The sequence below is a fragment of the Pseudoliparis swirei genome, chromosome 17 (assembly GCF_029220125.1).
Source record: "Pseudoliparis swirei isolate HS2019 ecotype Mariana Trench chromosome 17, NWPU_hadal_v1, whole genome shotgun sequence".
Classification (NCBI taxonomy): Eukaryota; Metazoa; Chordata; class Actinopteri; order Perciformes; family Liparidae; genus Pseudoliparis; species Pseudoliparis swirei.
The window spans coordinates 16,376,848-16,401,905 of NC_079404.1; the positions used below are offsets into that span (position 1 = coordinate 16,376,848).

Genomic DNA, 25,058 nt, shown 5'->3' on the forward strand with positions numbered 1-25,058 from the left:
CGGCTGTCTTTGGTTAATTTATTCATTAACTTTCCGAGAGCGAGGCCCTGAATTAACACCATCGGCCTCTTTTCGAAGCATCGCGAATAAATGTTGTAATGTGGTGGCGATACGAGGTGTTTTGACACTGACAACATATTTATAGAAAGACTAAGGATAGCTTTGAAGTGTTTGATTCTTCTGTGTCGTCTAATCAAACCGGGTTTGGTGAAACCATTTATTGTGCCATTTGTACGTGAAGCGATATACATTATTCCATCCTGATGATGATCTATTATGAGAAGTCAGTTGGTTTTGTGATCAAGATAAGGACAGGAATTCAGTTGATGTTTAGAATCATCTTTAATAAAAAAAAATGAAAAATGGCTTCACAGCTCAGCTCGAGGATAACAACGAACGCAGCACACACACCAGAGCAGCGGCGACCCCGACCTTCGACCTTTCACCTGCAAGTTGCCATGCGATGCCTGTGGAGAGCTGCAGAGGCCGGTGCCAGCTCAGCACTTTGCCTCTGCACAAATACACTATACATTTTCACTTCCGAGTATATATGTGCTTTCTTTAGGTGCTAATCAAAAGAGGAAGTCCACACAGGAAAGAAGGTATTCACGAGGAGCATTTGTTTGAGGCAAAGATGTCACGCTGCACGTTTTATCATCACGCACTCCCTCGATAAAGATGTATTCACATTTGACACATCTTCTCGTTGAAGGGTGAAGTTCTTCCTTCACCGTGTCGGCGCTTTGAAGTTCTCCATCGTCTGTTCACTGCGGTGTTATTGGTCAAACGCCACATTAAATGCTGTCTTTCTTAGGACCTTTTATACACACAGAAAAGTAATGGTTCTTAAATGGTTCTTTAAAAGGCTTTGTGGTTCTACGAAGAACCATCACCTACTGAAGAACGATTATTTCATTTGAGGCGCCATTATAGGCTCTTTGAAGAACTCTTTAAGGAAATGGTTCTTTAAAGAACCCTGGTTTGAAAGGTTCTTTGTGGAACCAGAAATATTGCCTTAAAAACTATTTTTGAAGGTTATTTGAGACACCTTTATAGGTTATTTGAAGAAATGTTTCTTTAGAGAACCCTGGTTTGAAAGGTTCTTTGTGGAACCAGAAATGGTGCTTAAAATAACTTTTTTGTTCAAGTTCTTTGAAGAGCTATTTAAGGAAATGGTTCTTTAAAGAACCCTGGTTTGAAAGGTTCTTTCTGGAACCAGAAATGGTGCCTTTAAGAACTATTTTTTAAAGATTCTTTGAGACACCATTATAGGCTCTTTGAAGAACTCTTTAAGGAAATGGTTCTTTAGAGAACCCTGGTTTGAAAGGTTCTTTGTGGAACCAGAAATGGTTCTTCTATGGCATCACTCTGAGGAACCATTTTTGGTTCCAGATGACACCGTATTATTTTTTCTGTGTGTATGTTGTTTTATAACTTGCACTTTTCTAAGTATTGTTCCAGGAATTGAAGTTGCCACACAGGTCATACAACTTTCCTTTTAAAAGGGTTATTAAATCCAGTAAAAGCCTGCAACAACAAGGTTTCACTGTGACAACGCATTTTACAGTCCTGTCCACAGTAATTGTTTGTGGGTTTATGCAGAAAATATAAGAAATGTATTAGTCGTAGATGCATTTCTTCCCTCCAGATAAATCCCATGAAGCTGTTCTCGCTGTGCCTTGTGGGTCTTTAAGACCAACTGTGATGGCCCGCCGCCCGCCGGAGAACAATGGAGTCAACTCCCTTTCTTTCTCCCGTTTCCACCATATTATACGGTATGCATCGCATTCCTCACACATTAAATGTGTGGTTCAAGGCATATAAAAGGAATATTTCCCCCCCTGGACCGGTCTTTGTTGTGGGCACTTTGATGCTGCTGGCAGTACAAAGTCCTGCAGGATCAATGTTGTACTTATTGTCCCAGTACATCCCCTTTGGTACATATGTTCAAACCAGTGGCGGCTGGTGAATTTTTTTTGGGGGGGGGCGCAGTTTAAATAGCACTCAACAATGAGAAGAAAAGAGGTTTTGAGTAGAATATTGTAAAAAACAAAGCTTTATTTCAAGAACACAGCGTGCTCATCAACACTGTCCAATAACAACTATCAACACACTGTAACTTTGGGCATGAGAGGTTCAGAGCAGCTTTAAGGAACATTGGGTTGGGTTTCAGAGGTTTGCAAAATAAAAGAGTTTCACCCTCACATGAAAGAGGTTCAGAGCAGAATAGAGTCAGAAAGATCACATGATACATTGGGTGACAGAGCAGACCCACTACTGTAAAGACAAGTAGCCTCCTCTCTTTAAAGTTGGCAAACTTCTCAATAACTCTAATAAGACAGGGTTAGCTTCATGCTGTTAGCGAGTTAGCTCCATGCTCTTAGCTAGATAACTGCGGCAAGATTCGTGCTTTACACTTGTCTGCAGCTCTTTAGATCCCTCACCCCGTTGTAGTCCAGAGAGTTTCAGTCCCAGGACTTTGGAACAACAGACAGGGGAAATTAAACAGCGCATTACTCACTGAGCCTCCAGCTGACCAGCTCCGTTAGCTACCTGCTCGCGTAGCTCCGCTGAGGGAACGCCGGTCTCTGATCTGCCGAATAGTCCAATCATGTGAAATAATAAAACGATGTCATTGGCCAATGAGCGCACATTTTTGCGACCCAAGATTCACGTTTCATCCGCCAATGAGAAGCCGTCCTTACTGAAACGACCGTGAAATGTTTTCTCGATGCCGTACACACACGTTAGACCAGCGACCCGAAAAAGGGGAGGGGCTTCTCTCCGTGATAATGAGTGGCGATATATTATATTTTTTCACATTAACTTAAGTGGTTGTTGACAGGCTGATGGTCTCTCACACACATTTAGCGCGTCAACACGGTATATTTACTATTTAAATGATTTGGCATATAATGTTTTTTGACAGGATGTATTTTTTTTTTTTTTTTTTTTCATCTAAAAATTTTAAGAGGGGCGGCGCCCTAGCGCCCCCTATGGACGAACCGCCACTGGTTCAAATGTGATTAAATGCTCTGAAACAGCCCTACATCGTGTCGTATTGTGGCCTCCAGGACATTCTCAAGCGGAGCATCTGTTGACACAAGAATCAAAATTTCATACATTTCTGGCACATTTATAGAAGCTGGCAGACAGAAGTTAAAAGTCAAGATAAAAGGATTAAAAGAGTGTCTCACTTCACCGTAGGTCCTTTCATTTTATTAGTTTTTTGTGAACCTCACATCGAAGATACTCTGGAACCATCCATTGTTTGACAGCCATCCGGTCTGTGCCTTTCAATAATTAGATGTTTGGTTGACGTGTCATTTTCGCTGCCATCATTTCCACTTTTTTTACCCTCATCGCAGGTTGCAGTGTTATGTTCTCCTTCTCACACTTTTATTTTTCATTTTTAGTGGTAGAATTCACAATATCACACAAGAAAAGAAGCAAAACGTGTTTAGCAATTTGTTTTTTTGTCTATTTCCCAATACCTTGATAATCATCTTGCAACTTTATCTTTGGACCTCTTCGGGGATCTTCTCGATCACCAGTTTACGAACCACTGGACTTAATCTTGAGTTATTTATGTTAAGTGAGAAAGGACAAACATCAAATGATAATACGGTTGTTATTTTATTTGAGGCTGAGATGCAGCCGACAACCATCAGACACCACAGCTGTGGTTCTAAAATTTGATTGACCGTTCAACACACCTCCGTTCCCCTCTGTCTTCCTCTTTATGTCACGCAGCTCATGCCGGGGCCCATAAAGCTCTTCATATGGCACGAAATGTAAATGTGATGACTATCATGTCGATTTTTTGGTTCTGAAATTGTTATTGTTAATATTTAGTATATTTATTTAATATAGATATTGTCAAGCTAACAATGACTTCACTCCTATATGAGCTATCGTGGTGTATTTATTCTATTGTTGTGCTGCTTCAAGAGGTTTTGAATCCTCTCTCTGCTTCGAATGCTCTTTTGAAAACATGTGCCACGGCTCAGATCTACTGGCACACACTCGCCATAAATTCGCCGACGGGAAATGGAGCCGTGCCACGTCGGCACGAGACAAAGTACAGTTCAGCAGGTTTGCGACCTTTTCAGCTCACAGCCCCAAAAGTGAGCCGATTACTTTCCTTAAAAATGCTGAAGGCATGAATGTGCAGAACCATAAACTAGGATTTTCACATGGTAATAACCGTAGATAGATAGGTACCGGCATTATTGAGCTTTTTAAAGAACTTTTATACACATATACAGAATGATGCTTTCCAAAGTGATACAAAAGGATGATGAAAGAAAGAACAAAGGTTGTAGTCTGGTCGACACTTTGTAATTCTGTTCTTCAGTTTGTAATTTACAATGTGGATGAGACTTCCCACCGATGATGAAGGCCAGCTGGGTGAATCCACTAATCTCTGCGGGGGTGGGAGTGGTGGGGAGGGGAGGGGGCGCTTAAAAGCACCAATGAAGCACGCGACTATCATCATCTCTTTCTCCCCTTACGCCCATATCAGATTTCTATTCTGAGCCTCATCCGGGATGAATAGCCCGAGAGACGGCTACATCAGATCACGCGTCTCTGTAATTAGTGTCTTAGATCCCACAGAACTCAATGATAGCAGAAGGTCAACAGGTGAAGAGCGGGATACATTCAACGGTGGTAAGGAAAGTAGTGAAAGGAATCGTATCTCAGGGTATGTGGCTGGGCCACTGCTATGCCCACGCTATCTGGATTCAGAAGATTGGCTTAAATTGTTCGTTTTTTGGGTTATTTTCCCCATAAATGTTTAATGTTATAGAGAAATACTTAGAAAAACAATGATTTCAGGGGCTTTAAACCATGTATTAAGATGAGAAATTGCAGGAATCAGCCTCTCACATGCAAGGAATTACAACTTCTGTCTGTTTTCACGGGACATTAATTGTCTTTTGGGGTTTTGGGCTGTTTGTCGGGAAACACTCTGAATTTCAAGACATCGCCTTGGAGGTCTAACAAATCTAGATGGGCGTTTATTTCATATTTTCATCCGTTGTTAAACTGATAACGACTTGGTTGGGAAAATATGAACGTACAAGAAAAAAGTAGGTCATTGTGTAAGAGAGTTTTAACCATGATCCCCTCCTCCGTCTGGTTGGCGCCTGTTTCACAAGCTGTTGTGTGACGTAGCACTGAGCCGTGGTGCAGTGAGTTTGTAACGGAGACCATTAGGTATGTGCTGCAGCCAAAACGATTCAAAGGGGATCGATGGTTCCCTGTGTTGGCTTCATATTAAGAGAGCAGCCTGATGGAGAAAAAACCACACATCTGATTGATATTAATAGTTTTGACGATAAGATAGTGGTTGTGTCTTGAATAGAAGAAAAAATGAGGTTTTTTTTGGCACATTTAACACACAGTGATATCCCCCCCACACACACACAAGCATCTTCAAAAGATATAAACTCATATCAGGTATGATAAATCATCTGAACAAACCCATTTTGATTCTTTTGCCATAAGCTTCGTCCAAGAATCGATGTGGTGATCCATTTGCGGAACCATTTTACGTCAGTTTAATTTTGTTAAATTTTTTTTCATCCTAACTTTTCCACTTGTTATCTTGCTCGTCCAAAGACGGAAACTCAACATCGGGACGTGGTGGCAAAAGAAAACGGTGATGACCGGGGACCACGATGAAGACATTTTGGTGTTCTAGCCACATGCCCCCCCCCCCCCCCCTCCATTTCTTTTATTTAGTTGTCATCGAGGGCACATTTTTTCCTTGGCTCAATCCGAAAAAAAATACAAGACACTGGCTACTGAGATAGAAAGTTTCCACTTGCGGAGATGGACGAGTGCAACGTCTGTGTGTAGCTCCGCCGACTTGTGTAACGACGTCAAGTGCACCAGACAGTGGGGCCGCAATCAGTGGTGAATGCACCACGGTGGCAACCGTCATTGCAATTGGTGCGCGGCACATAACGAAGAGTCCGCCGCAGCAGCCACGATTCAGATGGAGTTACTCCTTTCTCAAATGTTTCCCAAGAGTTCTTCGGGTGTTCCCTTCGTCGGGCATCCATTTAATCGCAGCTTCCTCCCTCATCTCGCCTCAGCGATCATTGTACAAATCTGAGGAAAGAAGCAATCTGGCGGCGTGGTGGCATCGTGCCGCAGTCCAAAGCCTCCCGGGCCGCCTCCCTCTGGCTCTCTCTGAAGCTGATTGGCAGACCGACAACTTCTACTCATCAGAGTCTCGCTTCGCCACCAGTTTCAGAGCCTCGTGCATGCCCGCCGCCGACAGCTTCCGATTGATGTTCCGGTAGCGGCACCGCAGGAGGTTACTGTAGGTGGTCCTCAGATCACGGTTGAAAAATGCATAAATGAAGGGATTAATGAGGGAGTTGGCGTATCCCAGCCACAGCAGAGTTCTCTCCAGCCAGAGCGGCACGCAGCTGCACTCCACGCCGCAGACGAAGGGCCTGGCGGTGGACACCAAGAAGAACGGCAGCCAGCAGAAGGTGAAGGCACCGACCACGATGCCCAGAGTGGCGGCGGCCTTCTGCTCCCGCTTGAAGATGGACTGGTTTCTCCTCTTCCGCCGTGGTTGGTGTTCGCCGGTCTTGAGGAGGCGAAAGACGCGAGTGCCGCACTCCTCCTCCACCTCGCGCTGGAGCTTCAACGCCGCCGCCACGCAGTCCAAGCTCTCCTCCTCTTCCTCGGCGTCCCGCTCACCCTCCGTGGAGTCGACGCTTCCAGTTTCTCCCGATAGCGCCGGCCGTTGAGCGTCTTGGGCTCTTCTCGCCCCCCGAGGGGCCGCCCCCGCCCCCGTGCCCCTTTCCCCCTCCCTGGGGAAGCAGGTGATATTGTGCTTGGCGGCGCTAAGTTTGGCGGTGTGGTAGATGCGGTTGTACATGATCAACATCACCGACATGGGGATGTAGAACGCCACCGCCGTGGAGTAGACGGTGTAGCCGAAGTCCTGGCTGATGAGGCAGACTCTGCCGTCGTTGACGTTCTGCGCCCAGCCGAACAGCGGAGGCAGGGTGATGGAGGCGGAGAGGAGCCACACGGACAGCACCATCTTGGCCATGCAGCAGCCATTTTGCCGGACGGGATACGTCAGAGGTTTCGTGATACCCAGATACCTGCAGGGGAGAAATATGTCAAGAGGAATGATTCCAACAGGAAAACACATTTATCTTTTTTTGTCTTTTTTCTCCTTTATCATTTCTACTCCAACACAAATTTATTTTTCTTGCCTTTTGTTAGCCACCTCAAGGTGCCCTTGATCAGCAACCCTTCCAGTTTTAAATAAAGCTGTTGTCTAAATGTCTGGGCTGTTTGCACTATTATAACCATTTACATAATCGAGTTATCCCGCCAGTCCACAACAGAAATGCAGTGTCTTGAAGGGATGATTTCCTAATTTCATTAGATTTAGAAAACTACCTGTCAAAAGATGGGAATCAATTTTATTTTTGTAATTTTTGTCATTTCTAATTTCGATTTGGTGCATTTTTTGTAATGTACTGAGTTTTTGCTCCGGAATGTATTTAACTCCCACTTTTATCCTTTTTATTCGATTCAAATAGGGTTAAGATAAAAAGAACCTGGTGCACAGAGGACAACGAACTGAACCTAAAGGTCAAAGGTCGTATGTCCAAGCGCCCTTGAGAGACACCCTGAGCCACAGTGAGCTTCTGCGCTTTGACTCCCTTACCAAAAAAAACACTTTTCAGTGACACGGCGACCAAATATCTTGCAAGACCGGTAAAGGCATTTTTGTAAGAATATGGGGTGTGGTGGGTGTGTGTGTGGGGGGTGGAGAGTGGGATTAAAGCAAATTAATTGTTTATAGTCAAATGTTTCTCCTGACTAAATCTACGTGTGGAGAGTTTTCTTTATTCCACCTTTTACGCACCGCAGTTTTGGAACCAGCAGTGTTATAAAATAAGGGTACCAATGAACAAAGTTTCTTTTACATATGCCCCGTTTTCTGTTCTGCTTTTTCTGAAGACAGTTTGTAAATGTTGGACGTATCGTTTCACTGCATTTCAACCTTTTACTCTTAAAGCATAAAATAAGTTTATCTCACCTATCGATGCTGATTACGCACAGACTCATGATGGACGCGGTGCAGCACATCACATCCATGGCGATGAAAACGTTACAGAAGAACTGTCCAAAAATCCACTGACCACCAATCAGATCCGTGATGCTGACGAACGGCATCACGGCCAGGGCCACCGACAGGTCCGCCACTGCAAGCGACACGATCAGATAGTTGGACGGCTGGCGCAGCTTTTTGACGAAGCACACGGAGATGACCACCAGCAAGTTCCCACAAATGGTGGAGAGTGTGAGCATGGTGAGGATCCCGCCGATCAGGACTTTCTCAGCCCAGCCGAAGCTGAGGATCTGCTCTCCGCACTGGGTCCCGTTCGTCTCCATGACCTGCGGCTGACTGGTGGTGGTCGGAGACGTCGTTGCCGCCGCCGCCGCCACTGCAGCTGCTGCTTCCGCGGCGCTGTGCGCAATCTTCAGCAGCCGGGGCGCAAGAGCCTCCGAGATCATCATGATGGTGGAGTCCCCAGGATCTCCACCGCCGACTCTATCCTCTAACATGATTGAGGATCTCATGTTGCCACTATCGACGGTTCCGTTATTCGACCCCGCAACAACCATTTTGCTGCCTTCTGTTCCTTTTTATCCATTGACTTGGAGACCCGTCCGGTGGTGACATAGACGCGCGCGGAGGTGCCAGCGTCAGTGTGAGAAATTAGTAATTCCCTTCACAGCCCCCGTCAGGGGTAAACTACTCTGACATGCTCTCTTTCCCTCATAAAGCCTCGACGCCTTAATTATTCTATTTAAAACTATATTCGTCATTACGCACGTGGCACGCTGCAGGCATACTCCCAAAATAATGTCCCAATAAAATACGATATTAGCCTATGTTCTTGTTGTCCGCTCTGCCAACCCCGCTACTTTTCATCCTCAGGTGTATAAATATAATACACTTAAAACCCACGGAGCGCGCATATTGTACGTCTCACATAAGTTGACATGTGACGTAAAAAAGCATGCTGGATGGAGCCTATAGGCTTTCGGGAAGCCAATATATAAATATATATAATCGTTTTTAAAAAAAATTATCCACAGACATAAACTCTTGGGCCTTTTTTGGGAATGAATTCCCCGGGAAAGGTCTTGGCGAGGACAATGTGTCCGTGGATGAGCGTGCGTAATTGCGCAGAATGACAATTTTCTTTGCTCCTTCTGGTATCGCCTGTGATATGGAGAGAGAGCAAGAGAGAGAGAGAGAGAGAATGGGCAGTAATTGATGGTGTGAAGGTTGCTGCAGGACATTTAAGACGATTGTTATGATACAAATAATACAACTGAGGAGCAATCTGACATATTTGGGATGATAAGATAGTCTCATAGGGCCATTATCAGTTTGTTAACATTTTCCATCACTCACACATGATTGAGTGACTTGTTTCCATGAAGACAGGTTCAATCTTATCTCCTGCTTCTAACCAAAGGGATGGAGCTGGACGGCTGAGCGTCATCTTTGTTATATAAGTGTTGGGACAAGAGCTGCAATTATACATTTATTTCCCTTTTTTTTAAACGTATTACATGTATGGTGCTGGAGGTGAAAGCAGGAACCCAAACTGCTCCCCAAGCCGTTTCATAATTTTCTGAGTCCAATTATTGTATGATAAACTCATCCGTGGGTGTGGTACTAATGCGGATAGACGTGGAGAGTGGCGCCCTCTAGCGGCCACAAGGAGCATGTTGCTACTGCTGCTGGTTTCTATCGTGCAGGGATTTTTTTTTCTCAATATGAGATTGTGTGTTTGTATATTAATTTACAATGTCAGCTTTTAAATGGTACAGTGTATAATGTATTTGCATTTATCTTACAATGTCTATAAATTGATTATTATGAAGAGCGGTGGTTCTCCGACTGGGGTTCGGGCCCTTGTAGAGGTCGTCAAGGAGACGCCGTCTATTCATCTCAAGTCATTTGTTTACAGCTTTGTTGACTTGTGCACCCTCACAATGACGCCATATCAGACACATCCCCCCCTGTATTATATATAATTAACCAAACGCCAGTGTAAACAGGTCTAGACTCTGTGTGGCCGAACCTCCAGTTTAGAAACTTGGGCCGTGACCTTCAGAGCTCTCCTGACGTTATTATGTTTTAGTACAGTCAGCAACTTTCAAATAGTTTGGTGATGAGTTACAAACTGCGTTGGTAATTGCAAACTTTAGATCAAACACTTATGGCTCTGACAAACACATCCACCACCTCGAGATGGACTGTATATTGATGAATATTGATGAAGTGTATATTTTATTACATTGTTTTATATATATATATTGTCATGATGTATATTTTATTACATTGTTTTATATATATATATATTGTTAATACTTTCTTCTTTTTTTGTGTGGATATTGTATAGTTTATTCTCATTCTTATTCTTTTTTTAGTCTGCTACTGCTGTCGGGTGTTTTGCACATAAGAATTTCACAAACCGATTATACTTGTATAAAAGGGGATGTGACAATAAAAACTTGACTTGACTTGACTTGATCTTTTCTCAAGACGTGGTTCAAACCTGAAATCGTACCTGTGGTGAGAAAGAAGTGGCTTCAGACGGGGAAAAAAGCAGACTCGGGAGAATATTAGAAACAAAAATCATCAAATTTAGGACACCATAAAACATATGTTAGGCATTATGTGCAGCTCACCTTACATACATGGATACATGTTGTTTTGTCTTATTATGGACAGCTGTGTGAAAACCTGCCAGTCACTATCACTGGCATCTCTTTGCAGACATCATGTTATTGTTTGACTCTTTTTTTATGTTGTTTTTATGCATGTGGGATTTAATAGGCTGACTTTTTAATACTTGTTTACCACCTATTATCTGTGAATATTGCATTAATGTTATTATCTTTTTTTTTGTTTTATCGCCCCATTCCACGATCCCGATAACAAGTCCAGCCAATGAATATATGAATAAATGAATAAGTAAATGACTGAATATCACCTCTTGCACCGCTACAACTTGTTTTACAATCACTTAAACTGAATTTATTCAGGTCATGTATTTGTTTCTTTGACTTTAATCTTTTTGTTATGGCATTTTGATTAATATTGGGAAGCATTAAGTGCAGCACATCACAGTCACTGTCCACGTTCCTCAGGTTGTTGGTAATTGACGACCTTCACTTCTCTACCGGCTGTTTGAATTGCCAAATAAAACTATTGAAGTGCCTTTAAAATAGGGTTAAGCATCATAAAGGTTCCTTAGCCTGAATTCTCCTTCACACAAGGTCTCAAGGAGGCATTTCAAAGTTTAACCAGCCAGCAGACTCGTCGTGTCCACGCAAGCCAATTTCACACTTTCCACTAAGTTTTATACAGGTTATAATTCTGCCAAGAAAATATTTGTTTTCTTCACAATCTTTCTTCAGTCTGAAAGTTGAGTTTGCCATTGTTGTGTCGGAAATAGAGAGAAGCCTTTAACTTCTTCTGTCCTACAGCGCTCTCTGCTGGGGCCGGACCCCTTAAATGCAGATGTCCGTCACTCAGTGAGAGTTTAATGGTTGATGATGACATTTTGAAGTCCGGACCACTCGCTTGACTGGGTTGTTTGTCCTAAAAAAAAAAACTTTCGGATTATGTACCATCATAACATTGAGATATGTTCCATAAAATGACCTATTTAATAGGTTTGACCTTGTTCTGTATGCATGTGATGATCGTAAAAAAACAAATACCTAACACCCAAGGAGGTGTCACTGGAGGCCAAAGCATCTGGCCGAACGAGGCGCTGCATTGGAACACAGAAAGATGATTAATGAACGGTCAAATCTGAATAAACTAGTTAAAAAACATAATGACTGCATGTTTAAAATGGTCCTGAAGATCTCCGGTGTCCTCTGGGTCCTCCAGGTTCAGGGGATCACTGAACTCTGAGGCTCCAGTTCAGATGGTTTGAAATTATAGAGCTTGATACAACCACCATCAACACACTTAATGAGGGAATATCTTTGAGTCATGTCAGTAGAAAATCTGAGTGAGATGTAATTGTAAATAAATAGCTTTAACTAAAGTTTCATTTAACAAAAGTGACCCGAGCAAATGATTTTCGGTTAAAAGTGACCCAAGCAAGGGACCCGAGCAAATGACTTCGGATCACTTTTCTTTCTATCTTTACATGTTGTGATATTACAGGAACAATTATTTTATTGTTTATCTGTATGTTGTATTGACCTAAAATTATTCTCAATATAATTTGTGAGTGTTGCAAAATCCAATGTAGAAGGCCACACGAAGTGGCAGAAGATTTGAGAACACCCAGTAGCTCACACAGTTCTCATCAGTATCATTGCGATGCTATTCGAGACTCTCCAGCAGGGGGCAGTGTTGCAGCAGTAAAGACATCAGCTGCCGTAGAGCTCAGTAATGAAGAAGAGTTTTCTTCTTCTTCGTGCAGCTGCTTCTGTCCGTCGCACAGACATTGATGTCCAATCCTTCGCAGTTTTCTCTTCGTGGATATAAAACATATTTATTAAAGATGTCTGAAAATTTGCGGGCCGAGCTGGAGAAATACCTGCAGAGCTTAAACATCCGGACGACGTGCGTGGAGCACCCGCCGGTAAAAAACAACAACTCCGGTTGTATGTTCACTCTGCTGATGTTAATATATACATATATATATCATTAAATATCATTTATCATATACGTCATTGAAGCTGGCAGAGGAATGCATTGCTGCAAGACGATTGCCTCCCATTGGAATACGACCCATGTCTAAGTTGTCTATACTTATACAGCACATTGTTAATAGACACGTGGACATATACATAAAGTTATTTGAATAAATGAGAGTTGCATTGCCTCTCTTGTATGCCGAGTCTGGGATGACGGTCTCTCCCAATTAAAAACGTCACCTAAAAGAGATGCACTGGCATTTTATTTTGAAAATATAAAGGTGATATATACACTACCGTTCAAAAGTTTGGGATCACTTAGAAATGTCCTTATTTTTCAAAGAAAAGCATTGTTTTTTCCAATGAATATAACATTAAATCAATCAGAAATACACTCTATACATTGTTAATGTGGTAAATGACTATTCTAGGTGGAAACGTCTGGTTTCTAATGAAATATCTCCATAGGTGTATAGAGGCCCATTTCCAGCAACTATCACTCCAGTGTTCTAATGGTACATTGTGTTTGCTAATCGCCTTAGAAGACTAATGTCTGATTAGAAAACCCTTGAAAACCCTTGTGCAATTATGTTAGCACAGCTGAAAACTGTTTTTCTGATGAGAGAAGCTATAAAACTGGCCTTCCTTTGAGCTAGTTGATTATCTGGAGCATCACATTTGTGGGTTCGATAAGACTCTCAAAATGGCCAGACAAAAAGAAGTTTCATGTGAAACTCGCCAGTCTATTCTTGTTCTTAGAAATGAAGGCTATTCCAAGCGAGAAATTGCAAAGAAACTGAAAATTTCCTGCAGCGGTGTGTACTACTCCCTTCAGAGAACAGCACAAACGGGCTCTAACCAGAGCAGAAAGAGAAGTGGGAGGCCCCGGTGCACAACTCAGCAAGAAGACAAGTACATTAGAGTCTCTAGTTTGAGAAATAGACGCCTCACAGGTCCTCAACTGGCAGCTTCTTTAAATGGTACCCAAAACGCCAGTGTCAACGCCGACAGTGAAGAGGCGACTCCGGGATGCTGGCCTTCTAGGCAGAGTGGCAAAGAAAAAGCCATATCTGAGACTGGCCAATAAAAAGAAAAGATTGGGATGGGCAAAAGAACACAGGCATTGGACAGAGGAAGATTGGAAAAAGGTGTTATGGACAGATGAATCCAAGTTTGAGGTGTTTGGATCACACAGAAGAACATTTGTGAGACGCAGAACAGGTGAAAAGATGCTGGAAGAGTGCCTGACACCATCTGTCAAGCATGGTGGAGGTGATGTGATGGTCTGGGGCTGCTTTGGTGCTGGTAAAGTGGGAGATTTGTACCAGGTAAAAGGGATTTTAAATAAGAAAGGCTATCACTCCATTTGGCAACGCCATGCCATACCCTGTGGGCAGCGCTTGATTGGAGCCAATTTCCTCCTCCAACAGGACAATGACCCAAAGCACACCTCCACATTGTGCAAGAACTATTGAGGGAAGAAGCAGGCAGCTGGTATGCTGTCTGTAATGGAGTGGCGAGCACAGTCACCAGATCTCAACCCCATTGAGCTGTTGTGGGAGCAGCTTGACCGTATGGTCTGCAAGAAGTGCCCATCAAGCCAATCCAACTTGTGGCAGGTGCTTCAGGAAGCGTGGGGTGAAATTTCAACAGATTACCTCAACAAATTAACAGCTAGAATGCCAAAGGTCTGCAATGCTGTAATTGCTGCAAAAGGAGCATTCTTTGACGAAAGCAAAGTTTGAAGAAAAAAATTAATACTTCAAATACAAATCATTATTTCTAACCTTGTCAATGTCTTGACTATATTTTCTATACATTTTGCAACTCATTTGATAAATAAAAGTGTGAGTTTTCATGGAAAACACGAAATTGTCTGGGTGATCCCAAACTTTTGAACGGTAGTGTACATTCCCAAACTCCCACACATTTCTGCTTTTAAAATGCACAATTATTGTTTTTTGTTTACCTTTCAGTGGCTGGACCTTCTAGTATCTACATACTCAACATACCCACATGCATAATTAAATAGCAAAACACTCTCTCATGGAAAAAGAGGGCTGTTGGGCAGTCCCTCCAGCTTTTGAGAAACAAGAAATCATTTTCAGATCCATGCTTACAGATTTTATAACACGTTTCTGCAGCAATACCTTGCTGTGACCGGCGCTTATGACCACTTTTACACGTAGCGTCATTCAGCTTCACACTGCGGCCCTCCAAGCAGGTAGAGGTTTATTTTATCAGCAAAAGTCCGTGTGAGATTTCAGTTTCTATAATGATTTAGTAGGTTCAGCAGATGTTAAACCTCAATGTGTCTTCAGAAAAGAAAAGAAAAAGCATGAGAACATATCTGAGTAATGGATGTTTCCCATCCTCCCTTGCAGGTGTTCACCGTGGAGGAGATGATGCCTCACCTGCAGGACGTGAGCGGAGCCGTCACTAAGAACCTCTTCCTGAAGGACAAGAAGAAGAAGGGCCTGTGGCTGGTATCGGCTCGGCACGACCGCCAGGTCCGCCCACGTCTGCACGTTCACCCTCTCGTCCATCTGGTCATGTTTCTCAGACCGCGTCCTGACTGCAGCGTCCCATAATCCTCTCTGGTCCCCTGCAGGTGAACCTCAACGACCTCGCCAAGAAGCTCGGCGTCGGCAGCGGCAACCTGCGCTTCGCGGACGAGGCGACCATGTTGGAGAAACTCAAGGTGAGGAACCCATTCGTTCTTCAGTGTCGAGTCATTTAACCAACCATTTAATTTTCCACCTGGGGGTCGTATCTTCTGAATATTAGTATTTACTTTTACTTTAGATAACCGCTATTACCATCAGGAATGCTGTCCACGTATTTCATACACCATCACTGGCCGATTTCTGCTTCCTTTGTTGATTCCCCGCATCCGGCTCCTCTCAGGTGGGTCAGGGCTGTGCGACGGCTCTCGCTCTGCTCTTTGACCGGGACCAGAGTGTGAAGTTCGTCCTGGACCGGGACCTGGTGGAGGGAGGCCACGAGATGGTCTGCTTCCACCCCATGACCAACGCCGCCACCATGGGGCTCCGGCCGGACGACCTGCTGCGCTTCCTCAAGGAAACGGGACATGAACCCGTCCTGGAGAGCTTTACGTCGGACTGAACCGGAACCGGATTAACCTGGGACATGAAAACAACCCGCAGAGCCAAATATGGACTTTATTCTGCTTCGAGGATAAAAATTTAAAAAAAGATAACAAATAATCAAAATAAGGCTGTCACGATATCTGACTTGTACTGCCAATAGAATGAATTCACATCAATGATAAATACGTTTCTATATTGGCTAATAATCAGTCAAAATATGAGCGTAGGGAGAGTGTGACCAATTACTATATATCAGAGAGGTTTTTATTTTATTCTAGAGGCGTTGGATAATTTACATGGTATTATACATGTATTATTAAAAGGATTTTAATGTTTTATTTTTACACATCACGGTTATTGTCAATAGCGGTATCTATTGCGACACCTCTAGATCAAAGACAACGCAAAAAGTCTTCATCGAGTACACGAAGGGAAGCTTGTGACTTTAATTTCATGACGCATTGTTTCGTATACTGATGAGCATGAATGTAGAGGGAAACATTTTAAAGCTCTTTATTTTTTTCATAGAATTGTCAAAAGTTGAAGATTAATTTTAGAGACCAAACGCATACATTGACTATCGGTTGTTAAATGTTCTGTCGGTCCCTGCTGATAAAATAAGTTTTAGGTGAATTTATGTTTTCCTTTTATGAAAATCAATCTTCAAATTGCCAAAATAAATGTTTGGTCCAGTTTGTCTGCTGATGTAATTAATTAAGAGCTGGAACTCCTATCAATAATGTGTCATATCTCCTGTTGATATTCTGTATTGTGACTGTAATGTGCACTTCCGCCTCTAGGGAGCACCAAAGATACACAGTGGGAAGGGTTGTTGGGCTTCTCGTGTAAAATGAATCACGTTTATGAGCTGTGACTAATGCTTAATAAATCGTTGAATCGTGCTTTATAGATCAATTGTGAGCCATTAATAACGTTTGGGTCAGGAACAGTCCCCCATTTAAATCTTGAATGTGTTTGTTAAGAACTAACATTTACAACATCATTGAAATGGTGATAAAAACCCTATATTAATTACAGACTTGTTTTTTAACGACACATTAATAACCAAATAGCATAACTGCATGTCTGATTTACCAATTGATGGTTACTTAATCAGTCATTCAATCAGAATTTATTTGTTTTGCTCTTTTTTTATATTAAAGTTAAGTAAAACACAAACAATAGCTGATTTAGTAATATATATATGTATATATATATATATATATATATACAAAATATTAAACATTGAGGAAACATTAGAGTTGTATTATTAGAAAAATAAATGAAGCTCAATTAAAAGCCAGACCAAAAAGATAGGTCTACAGTTTTCTTTTGAATAATTATTGATTTAACATTTGTTTACAACTACTTCATAGACTTTCAAATACCAAATATGAATTAATGACTTAATAATATATATAACTGCAGACTTAGTGACCTGAAGTGGGCCTCCAACATTAACACCATCCGCAAAAAGGCCCAGCAGAGGCTATACTTTCTGCGCCAGCTCAGGAAGTTCAACCAGCCTCAGGAGCTGCTGATCCTTTTTTACTCCGCCATCATCCAGTCTGTCCTCTGCTCTTCCATCACTGTGTGGTTTGGATCGGCCACCAAACAGGACAGAGTCAGACTACAGCGGATCGTCAGGTCTGCAGAAAGAACCATTGGTTCCAGCCTCCCCTCCATTCTGGACTTGTACACCGCCAGAGTCAGGAAGCGGGCAGGAAAGATCACTGCAGACCCTTCACACCCTGGACACAAGCTGTTCCAACTCCTGCCCTCTGGTAGGCGCTACAGAGCACTGTACGCCAAAACCACCAGACACAGAAATAGCTTCTTTCCACTGGCCGTCACCATGATGAACAATTAATCAGACTCTTCCATCTGCACTATCTGCACCTTTTGACTACTGTCTTTAATGTCTTTTTTATATTTATCCCGCTTATTGTATATTGTGTGTGTGTATAAGTACGGAAGAGCAAAGTGTAACCGGAGTCAAATTCCATGTATGTGCAAACCTACATGGCCATTAAAGCTGATTCTATTCTATTCTATTCTATATTAAAAGCAAGAAACCTTTCATAAGTAATGACTTCACAATCTGGCAACCAGTTCTCATTCAAGGCTTCTGATTGAAAACGTATTACAAAGTGGTTTGTTAAATATTAATAAAGCTGTGAGTTAGATCTCATAGATTATTTATTAGGCAACTTATTTTTGATTCTCATCTATTCTCTGATGTTGAAGGACGGTGGGAAGAGATTACAGAAAGGATGCGTTCTCTGACCCTGTGATTCAGCTTCAGACTGACCTTGAAGCCCTCATGGTGTGTCATTAGAGGAGAGAAAAGAACAAAGCAGGAATAACAGGAACTTGTGTGGAAAGTAGGGAGAGGCTGAAATTCTGGAAAGAATTATAAAATCCCTGCAACAATACATCAGTGATATTAAAGCTGGGGTCGGTAGGATATTGTTTCAATCATTAGGCAAGAAATCCTTAATAATATGTGCATTTGTTTAGGGGGCTCACTGGCTATAGCCCAACAAATGCAATTAGGGATTTAGATTGTATCTATATTTTTAATAAGATAACAGATTTGTTAGTCTTTTTATTCACTTATAATGGCATGGGACGCACTGTACACACAGAAACCATTACATATGGACTTCTGTATCTATATATATAGATATATATATGTAAATCTCTCAATGGAACAAAAGGTGCGTCGCCATTCTCGTGCTTTTATTTTGAAAGGACAACTGGATGTGCCGCGTGTTTGTTGACAGCAGCTTGGTCGGTCCTCCAGTCCTCACTCAGCGGTTCCTCAGACTTTGAAGGTAAGCAGCTGTGGTGGGGGGAGGTTGTGACGCAGCATTCATGTTTATCGGACTCTTTAACCTGCACCTGCTGCGCGTTATGTGTGTGCATGCGTGTGTGTGTGTGTTTGTGTGTGTGTTCGTGTGCGTGTTACTACCCGCATGCACAGTGACGCTGCACGTGCACATCCATCCATCTTCCTGCTGCTGTGAAACATGCTACTGGTGTTTAAAGATGCAGGCTGACGTCTCTGTGGATGTTTGAATACACGTGTGTGTGCGTGTGTGTGTTGTGTTTCCTGTATCTGAGAAATTACTACAGCCCAAAGTGCTAGTATTTATGCCTCTTCACGGTTCTCTTAATGTAACGTATTTATGTTATGAAACTTTTTGAGTGAGGAATGGACCGGAAGGATTAAACTAAAGTTCCGAAACTAATCAGAAACTTGTTTTATCATTTAAAATGATTTACTATTTACTATTGCATCAAAGTTTATGTATTAAATATCTATTATGTAATACTTTATTTTTTATATATATTTAACATTTTAGATGTAATGTTTATCAGTTTGTAGATTCGAAATAAAATTAAAATGTATAAATATATAGTGATAACCTTAAATCGGGAGTGTCTGTACAGTATTTTACACCCTGATTAGGTGTTTGAATTTCTGTGGGTTTAATGAAAACGTTACTTATTTATTAATACATCAAGATCAGTTTAAGGAGCATACTTTCTGTATTAATTTAACTTTCCCTCCAGGCTGGCTGACAGCCACACACTCAACCCACTCTGATGATGTCATAGTTATCTCAGCTGGAGCAAAGAGACTAAAACTGAAAACCAGCGTTTCAAACTGAAGGTGAGGAGTTCGAAAGACGGCGCTGTTTACCAATCAGGGAGGTTCTAGTAAAAGACACTACCCAGTTGCAATATGGGAAGTGTAGGAACCAGTGTTTCAGAGAATTAAAGAATGTCTCCTCCTCTGCGGCACAGATCTTAACCAATCTTCCTCTTCACACTGAATCACTGGAGGACAATTTAAAGGAATCAAATTGATTGAATTTGAGGTTGTGTAAATATCAGCAGAACAAAAGTAACTCATAAACACAATAAACTCTCTCTCTCTCTCTCTCTCTCTCTGTGTGGGGGGCTCTCTCGCCCTCTCTCTGCATTCCTAATGAGAGTGTGTATTGTTGCATTGTTGTGTAAAATTAGCAAATGAATAAAACGTTACATACTGACACTCAGTTCCCACGCTGAGTTTGTGTGTGTGTGTGTGTGTGTGTGTGTGTGTGTGTGTGTGTGTGTGTGTGTGTGTGTGTGTGTGTGTGTGTGTGTGTGTGTGTGTGTGTGTGTGTGTGTGTGTGTGTGTGTGTGTGTGTGTGTGTGTGTGTGTGTGTGTGTGTGTGTGTGTGTGCCACCCCCCTTTTCTAAAAAGACTGTTGTGAAAATCCTCTGTGGGAAAATGTGTATGTTAGCTGCCACAGTGCCACTGAGCAATTCACGATTGATATTTAATACTGAATATAGCATTGAAGTGGGTCATCATTTATTTTCAAATCAAGACACTATTCGGCCCAAAGGCCGATTGTTTTTTAAATTGTATATCTTTTTATTATTTTCTTTCTCAACTTCATTCTTTTACTGTAAATGTTGTCTGTTATTGTTGAAAAACTAGTGAACAGAATCATCATCAGCAGCTTTTCAAAGTCGTTGTATTGGTACATAATGATCATGTGAAAAAAATCTATATTCCTAAAATAAGATGAATCCCAAGCATATGAAGCTAAAATAGAATAGGAGTAAAATAGAAAGGACACAAGGGAAATTGAAGACAAAGTTACACGGTAAAGCGACAGTGGTTTAGTAATAGCACTTAGTGAGCAATCCAGTATATTGTTAACCATAATCATAAAATCATCTCCTGCAATTTAAAGACAGGCACCAGGTAGAAGTAGAAGTACAAAGTGAAATGCAAAACACTCAAGGAAAGCACACCGACGTTGCGTTGAAGTGCTCTCTCGCCTCTGCGGCCTATCGCTGTCTGTCGGCGGTGGTCCTCAATTGCAGCTCCATCGCCGTGGCGACAGAGAGCAGTCTGGTCGCCATGGGAGACGAGACAGAAATAAGTGTGTGTCCTTACTTGTGTGTGTGTGTGTGTGATTATTATTCTTCTCCCACGTCTAATTACAGTGTTACAGAACCCAAAGTTAAAGTGCTGCTGACACACATGTGTAACTGTGACTCTGTATGTGCGTGTGTGTTTGTGTGTGTGTGTGTGTGTGTTAAGCTGCCTGGAGCGTCATGATGTAATTGTTTTTCTGCTGTTTTTAGTTTTGTGTGTTCACGAGACACTAAACAGTGGTGGGAGTGAAACAATACTGATAACAGAAGTACCAGCTGCTCTCTTGGCAGCACTGTGGCAGTTTATGGCATTTTAGTTGCAGACACACGGATAAGAAAAGCAGCCGACTTCAACTACACGAGGTCGATAATACTTCTGTATTAATAGTATTATTAAGTCGGCTTTTGAATGCGGGACTTTTACATGTAATTCGAATGCTTTAACATTGTGATATTGGAACTTTCATTGAGATCTGAGTGCATTTAATTCCTCCTCTTGCGGATGGGAACTGCTGCGTGTTGACTAGTTTTAGGGAAATGCAGTTAGCTTAGCTTAGTTTAGCACACAGGCCGTTTGTCAATATCATCTAAGGACTTGTGCACTTTGGAGTTTGGACCCGGGGAGTCCAGACTCCGGGGACGCAGTACGGTCTTTCTGCCATTGGACCAGCAGCTCACTTGATGATGTCACAACCTCAGCTGTTGTTGCTAATGAGCTTTCTCCAGTTCTTTACTTTGAAGTATTTTCCCAATCAAACCAAATATGACAACCCTGTTTTTTTCGTTTTCATTTTCATTTCAAATTCAAATAGAAACTGGGGGAAACAGTGAGCAGCTATAGATATTATGTTGTGCAAAAATCAGAGAGCTTTAAAGGAGCTGCAGGATTATTGTATTACTTTTGAACAGAGCCAAGCTGGCTCCTTTCTCCTGTTTGCATTCTTTGAATGACCCCGTGACCTTTCCTGTACCGCCCCTCTCAGGACAAACGTTGCATATATAGCCGCGCGACAAAAGAGACTCGGACGTTGACTGCAGTTGTTTTTGTTGCCCTCCCTGCTGGCGTTTCATCTCCAAAATGAATTTACCCAGAGTATAATCCTTCTCTGGTTTATACATTTGCATATTTCATTAATTGGTTGGTTCATCCTGTGTGTGTGTGTGTGTGTGTGTGTGTGTGTGTGTGTGTGTGTGTGTGTGTGTGTGTGTGTGTGTGTGTGTGTGTGTGTGTGTGTGTGTGTGTGTGTGTGTGTGTGTGTGTGTGTGTGTGTGTGTGTACAGCCCCAGCAGGGTTTCTAGACCCAAAGCCTCATTAGATGCAGAGGACTGTGCAGGAGAGAAATAAGTTGTATCTTGATGTGACGTTCGGCAAGGAGACGGCTCAGATCGGAAGTCAGACCAGCACCCTGGGGTGCCAGGGGGAATTCAGAGGGCACTACATGTTGCTACTTAATTTGTTTGAAAATTAATTATTAGGTGTAAATAGTAAAGGTGCCTACTGTAATGTAGTAGCTGTGATTGGATTAAAATGGGAAATAGGGCATATCATTGGAGCACTGGGATCCACAGTTTGAACTATTATGTATGTGTGACAAATTATCCCTCACACACACACACACACACACACACACACACACACACACACACACACACACACTTGTGGTGAAGTGTCTGATCTGCTTTAATGGGTCTGTGAGGAATGTTGGCTAATCTCTAAATTGGTTGACACATGTTGTTTCCATCATTTATCTATCTATCTATCTATCTATATATATATATATCTGTTTCTCTCACTCATTTCTGTCTTTCTCAATCTTGTGTATTTATCTCTTTTTTCTTCTGTTCTAGTTTGTATTTTTTATTTCCTGCTCATCAAGAAGAATTTTACGGTTAAATTATACATCAGGTTGTAGTGAATAATCAGTAGTCTGTGTTTTCACGCATCCTTGAAGAAACTTGTGTGGCGGACGCTTCCCCTTTAAGAGATCCAGGAAGTGCTCGAGAGCAGGGGGGCGGTGGCTGAGGGGTGGTGCTTATTGAGGAAACAGGTGTGTGTGCTGACAGGGATGATGTCATTCTCTTGCTGAGTCACCTGGGAGACGGATGCTGAGTGTAGTGTGGACGGAGAGAGAGATAAAGGAGGAGGAAGAGGCAGAGGGCTGCATTCATCACTCCTGCTTTTCTCCCCGAGGAGGCGTCGGTGTGAGGAAGCAGGCCCAACAGAGGAGGAAGAGGGGGAAGAGGAGGCATTTGAATACTGCTGTCTGTCAAGGTGAGAGAGCGGCAGCAGGAATGAATGAGACACACACACACACACACACACACATTTACTCGTTTGTCCTCTCTGGGGCTGAACCGTCTCATTTGAACTCATCGCTTCACTGTGGTACTTGATTTAAGACCTCAACTCTGTAAAGGACTGTGCTGGTGGTGTTTCTGCATGCTTCAGCTTAATATACACTGTGTGTGTGTGTGTGTGTGTGTGTGTGTGTGTGTGTGTGTGTGTGTGTGTGTGTGTGTGTGTGTGTGTGTGTGTGTGTGTGTGTGTGTGTGTGTGTGTGTGTGTGTGTGTGTGTGTGTGTGTGTGTGTGTGTGTGTGTGTGTGTGCGTGCCACACACATGGCCATAAGTATGTGGCCACCTCCGTCCACTCACCTGCGAATACCTTTGATGTGTTTTTTTTCTGGTTTGGTCGAACCCCTTTAGTCCCAATGGAAGGTCATTATCATGCTGCAGCATATGATGATAATTTAAACAATAGGGAGCTTTTGGGCTCGAATAATTAGGTGATTAATCCATGATGATCATGGAGGAGGAGGAGACAGTCAAACAACAAACCTTCTGCCTGTAATATATCCAGCTCCACTTTGCTTGTTTGTGGGGAACTGTATTCACACTGGATCGTTTCAAACTGTTTCCTGCTCCTCTCTTGCATTGATGACTCATTTGTTGTCCTTGTTGATCCGACCTCGTGACCTTTTTAACCTCTGGTATCTGTGAAGCGGCCACCAGGCTCGCCGCGACCAGGAAAAGAAACGAGCATGCATTCGCAACAGCCGCAGGCACGTTGGTGCGTGTTTCCACTTGACCTTCATGCAAACTGTCGGTCTACTGAGGGCGAACATCTACGGTGGCCCGACCGACGGAGCAAGCCTTCGTTGACGGTGAAGTTCCAACAAAGCTAAAACCTACAACTCTACTACCACTTCACTAAACATCGTCGGACCCAACGTGACTCCTGACTGGCTGAGGGAGAAACTCCTAAAAAAAATTGTGTTTTCGTCAGGCTAAACTTTGAGATATCTTAGAGTAATTCAGTATTTATTTATTCTGACCGAAGTCAGAAGAAGTCCGTTCGCTCTTCAACAAACAATTTACTTTGGACCACGGAGGAATACAGTTCTCATCCGTCTGACAGAATTATTCATCAAACCATCAGACCCCAGTTTGTTCACCAATTCATGAAGTGCATATTTAATTCAATAAATACATAAACAAGCCCGATTCCATAACTATTCAGTTAAATCACGATGAGGTGAAGGTTTTTCGATGGTTTTAGTCTCACATTGAAGAAACGGGCACATCGAGGCTGTAAATATGTCCAGAAACCTATTTTATTACTTTTATTGCGAAATTATTTTACTTTAATAATATGTCACTTGTAAAAGAACAAGAGTTGCATAAAAATACTACTCTAAAGTTGTAAAGAGTGTCAGAGTGTGATGGATAAATCGCAGAGACAAAACGGGTGACGAATCGTCTGTACACACACATACACACCCACTCACACATAGCCTGAGGTGTGTGTGTGTGTGTTACCATCATATGACTGAGAGTAAACAGTGTAGATGTCATACTAGGGAATGGGAGGATTACCTCATTCAGGAAGTGGACATAGTGAAATAACAGGACACACACAGACACACACTGTAACTGTACCATATGCTCGGTGTCACATGACAGCATGTTGAGTGTTCGGTTGCTTCAACCAGAAACGTTTTTATTAATGAAGCCTTCATGATTTTGTGTAACTCTGCCCGTATTTTTATTTTTTATTAAGCATACTTGAAATATCACATTTCCAATATTTATCCCACGAGGAATCACATTTAACATGTGGTAAAAGGACAAGAAACGAGCAACATGTAGCTCACAGGTAGTTCTCGTTAAAGGTCAAGCTTGATATTAATTGTGAAATTGATGTTTTCATGTGCGGATGCAACACAAACGTCCCGAAGAAGACTAAACATTGACTTTGTCGTCTCTCAG

The 25,058-nt window shown here is 42.3% G+C and overlaps 3 protein-coding genes across 3 annotated transcripts in view; 2 read left to right on the forward strand and 1 right to left on the reverse strand.

The window, feature by feature from the left end:
* Positions 1–6,229: 6,229 nt before the first annotated feature.
* Positions 6,230–8,676, reverse strand: LOC130207591 (5-hydroxytryptamine receptor 7). The gene is made up of 2 exons (XM_056436237.1): positions 8,087–8,676; positions 6,230–7,136 (listed from the first exon to the last, which is right to left on the reverse strand). Exons 1-2 carry the CDS (start codon positions 8,674–8,676, stop codon positions 6,230–6,232), a joined length of 1,497 nt encoding a protein of 498 aa, XP_056292212.1.
* Positions 8,677–12,546: 3,870 nt separating this feature from the next.
* prorsd1 (prolyl-tRNA synthetase domain containing 1) lies at positions 12,547–16,747 on the forward strand. Its single transcript, XM_056435635.1, has 4 exons — positions 12,547–12,680; positions 15,120–15,245; positions 15,347–15,436; positions 15,643–16,747. Exons 1-4 carry the CDS (start codon positions 12,600–12,602, stop codon positions 15,859–15,861), a joined length of 516 nt encoding a protein of 171 aa, XP_056291610.1. The 5' UTR covers positions 12,547–12,599; the 3' UTR covers positions 15,862–16,747.
* A 2,690-nt stretch (positions 16,748–19,437) lies between these two features.
* The window catches only part of usp54a (ubiquitin specific peptidase 54a), a 42,842-nt gene continuing 37,221 nt past the window's right edge, over positions 19,438–25,058 (forward strand). The window contains exon 1 of the mRNA XM_056434862.1: positions 19,438–19,524. The gene's annotated coding sequence lies outside the window, so the exon portion shown is untranslated. The remainder of the gene's footprint in view (positions 19,525–25,058) is intronic.

Coding starts and splice junctions, on each gene's coding strand:
- prorsd1 (XM_056435635.1), top strand. CDS start 12,600: ATGTCTGAAAATTTGCGGGCCGAGCTGGAGAAATACCTGCAGAGCTTA. Junction 12,681..15,119: donor CGTGCGTGGAGCACCCGCCG/GTAAAAAACAAC, acceptor CCTCCCTTGCAG/GTGTTCACCGTGGAGGAGAT. Junction 15,246..15,346: donor CGGCTCGGCACGACCGCCAG/GTCCGCCCACGT, acceptor GGTCCCCTGCAG/GTGAACCTCAACGACCTCGC.
- LOC130207591 (XM_056436237.1), bottom strand. CDS start 8,676: ATGGTTGTTGCGGGGTCGAATAACGGAACCGTCGATAGTGGCAACATG. Junction 7,137..8,086: donor TGCGTAATCAGCATCGATAG/GTGAGATAAACT, acceptor TCTCCCCTGCAG/GTATCTGGGTATCACGAAAC.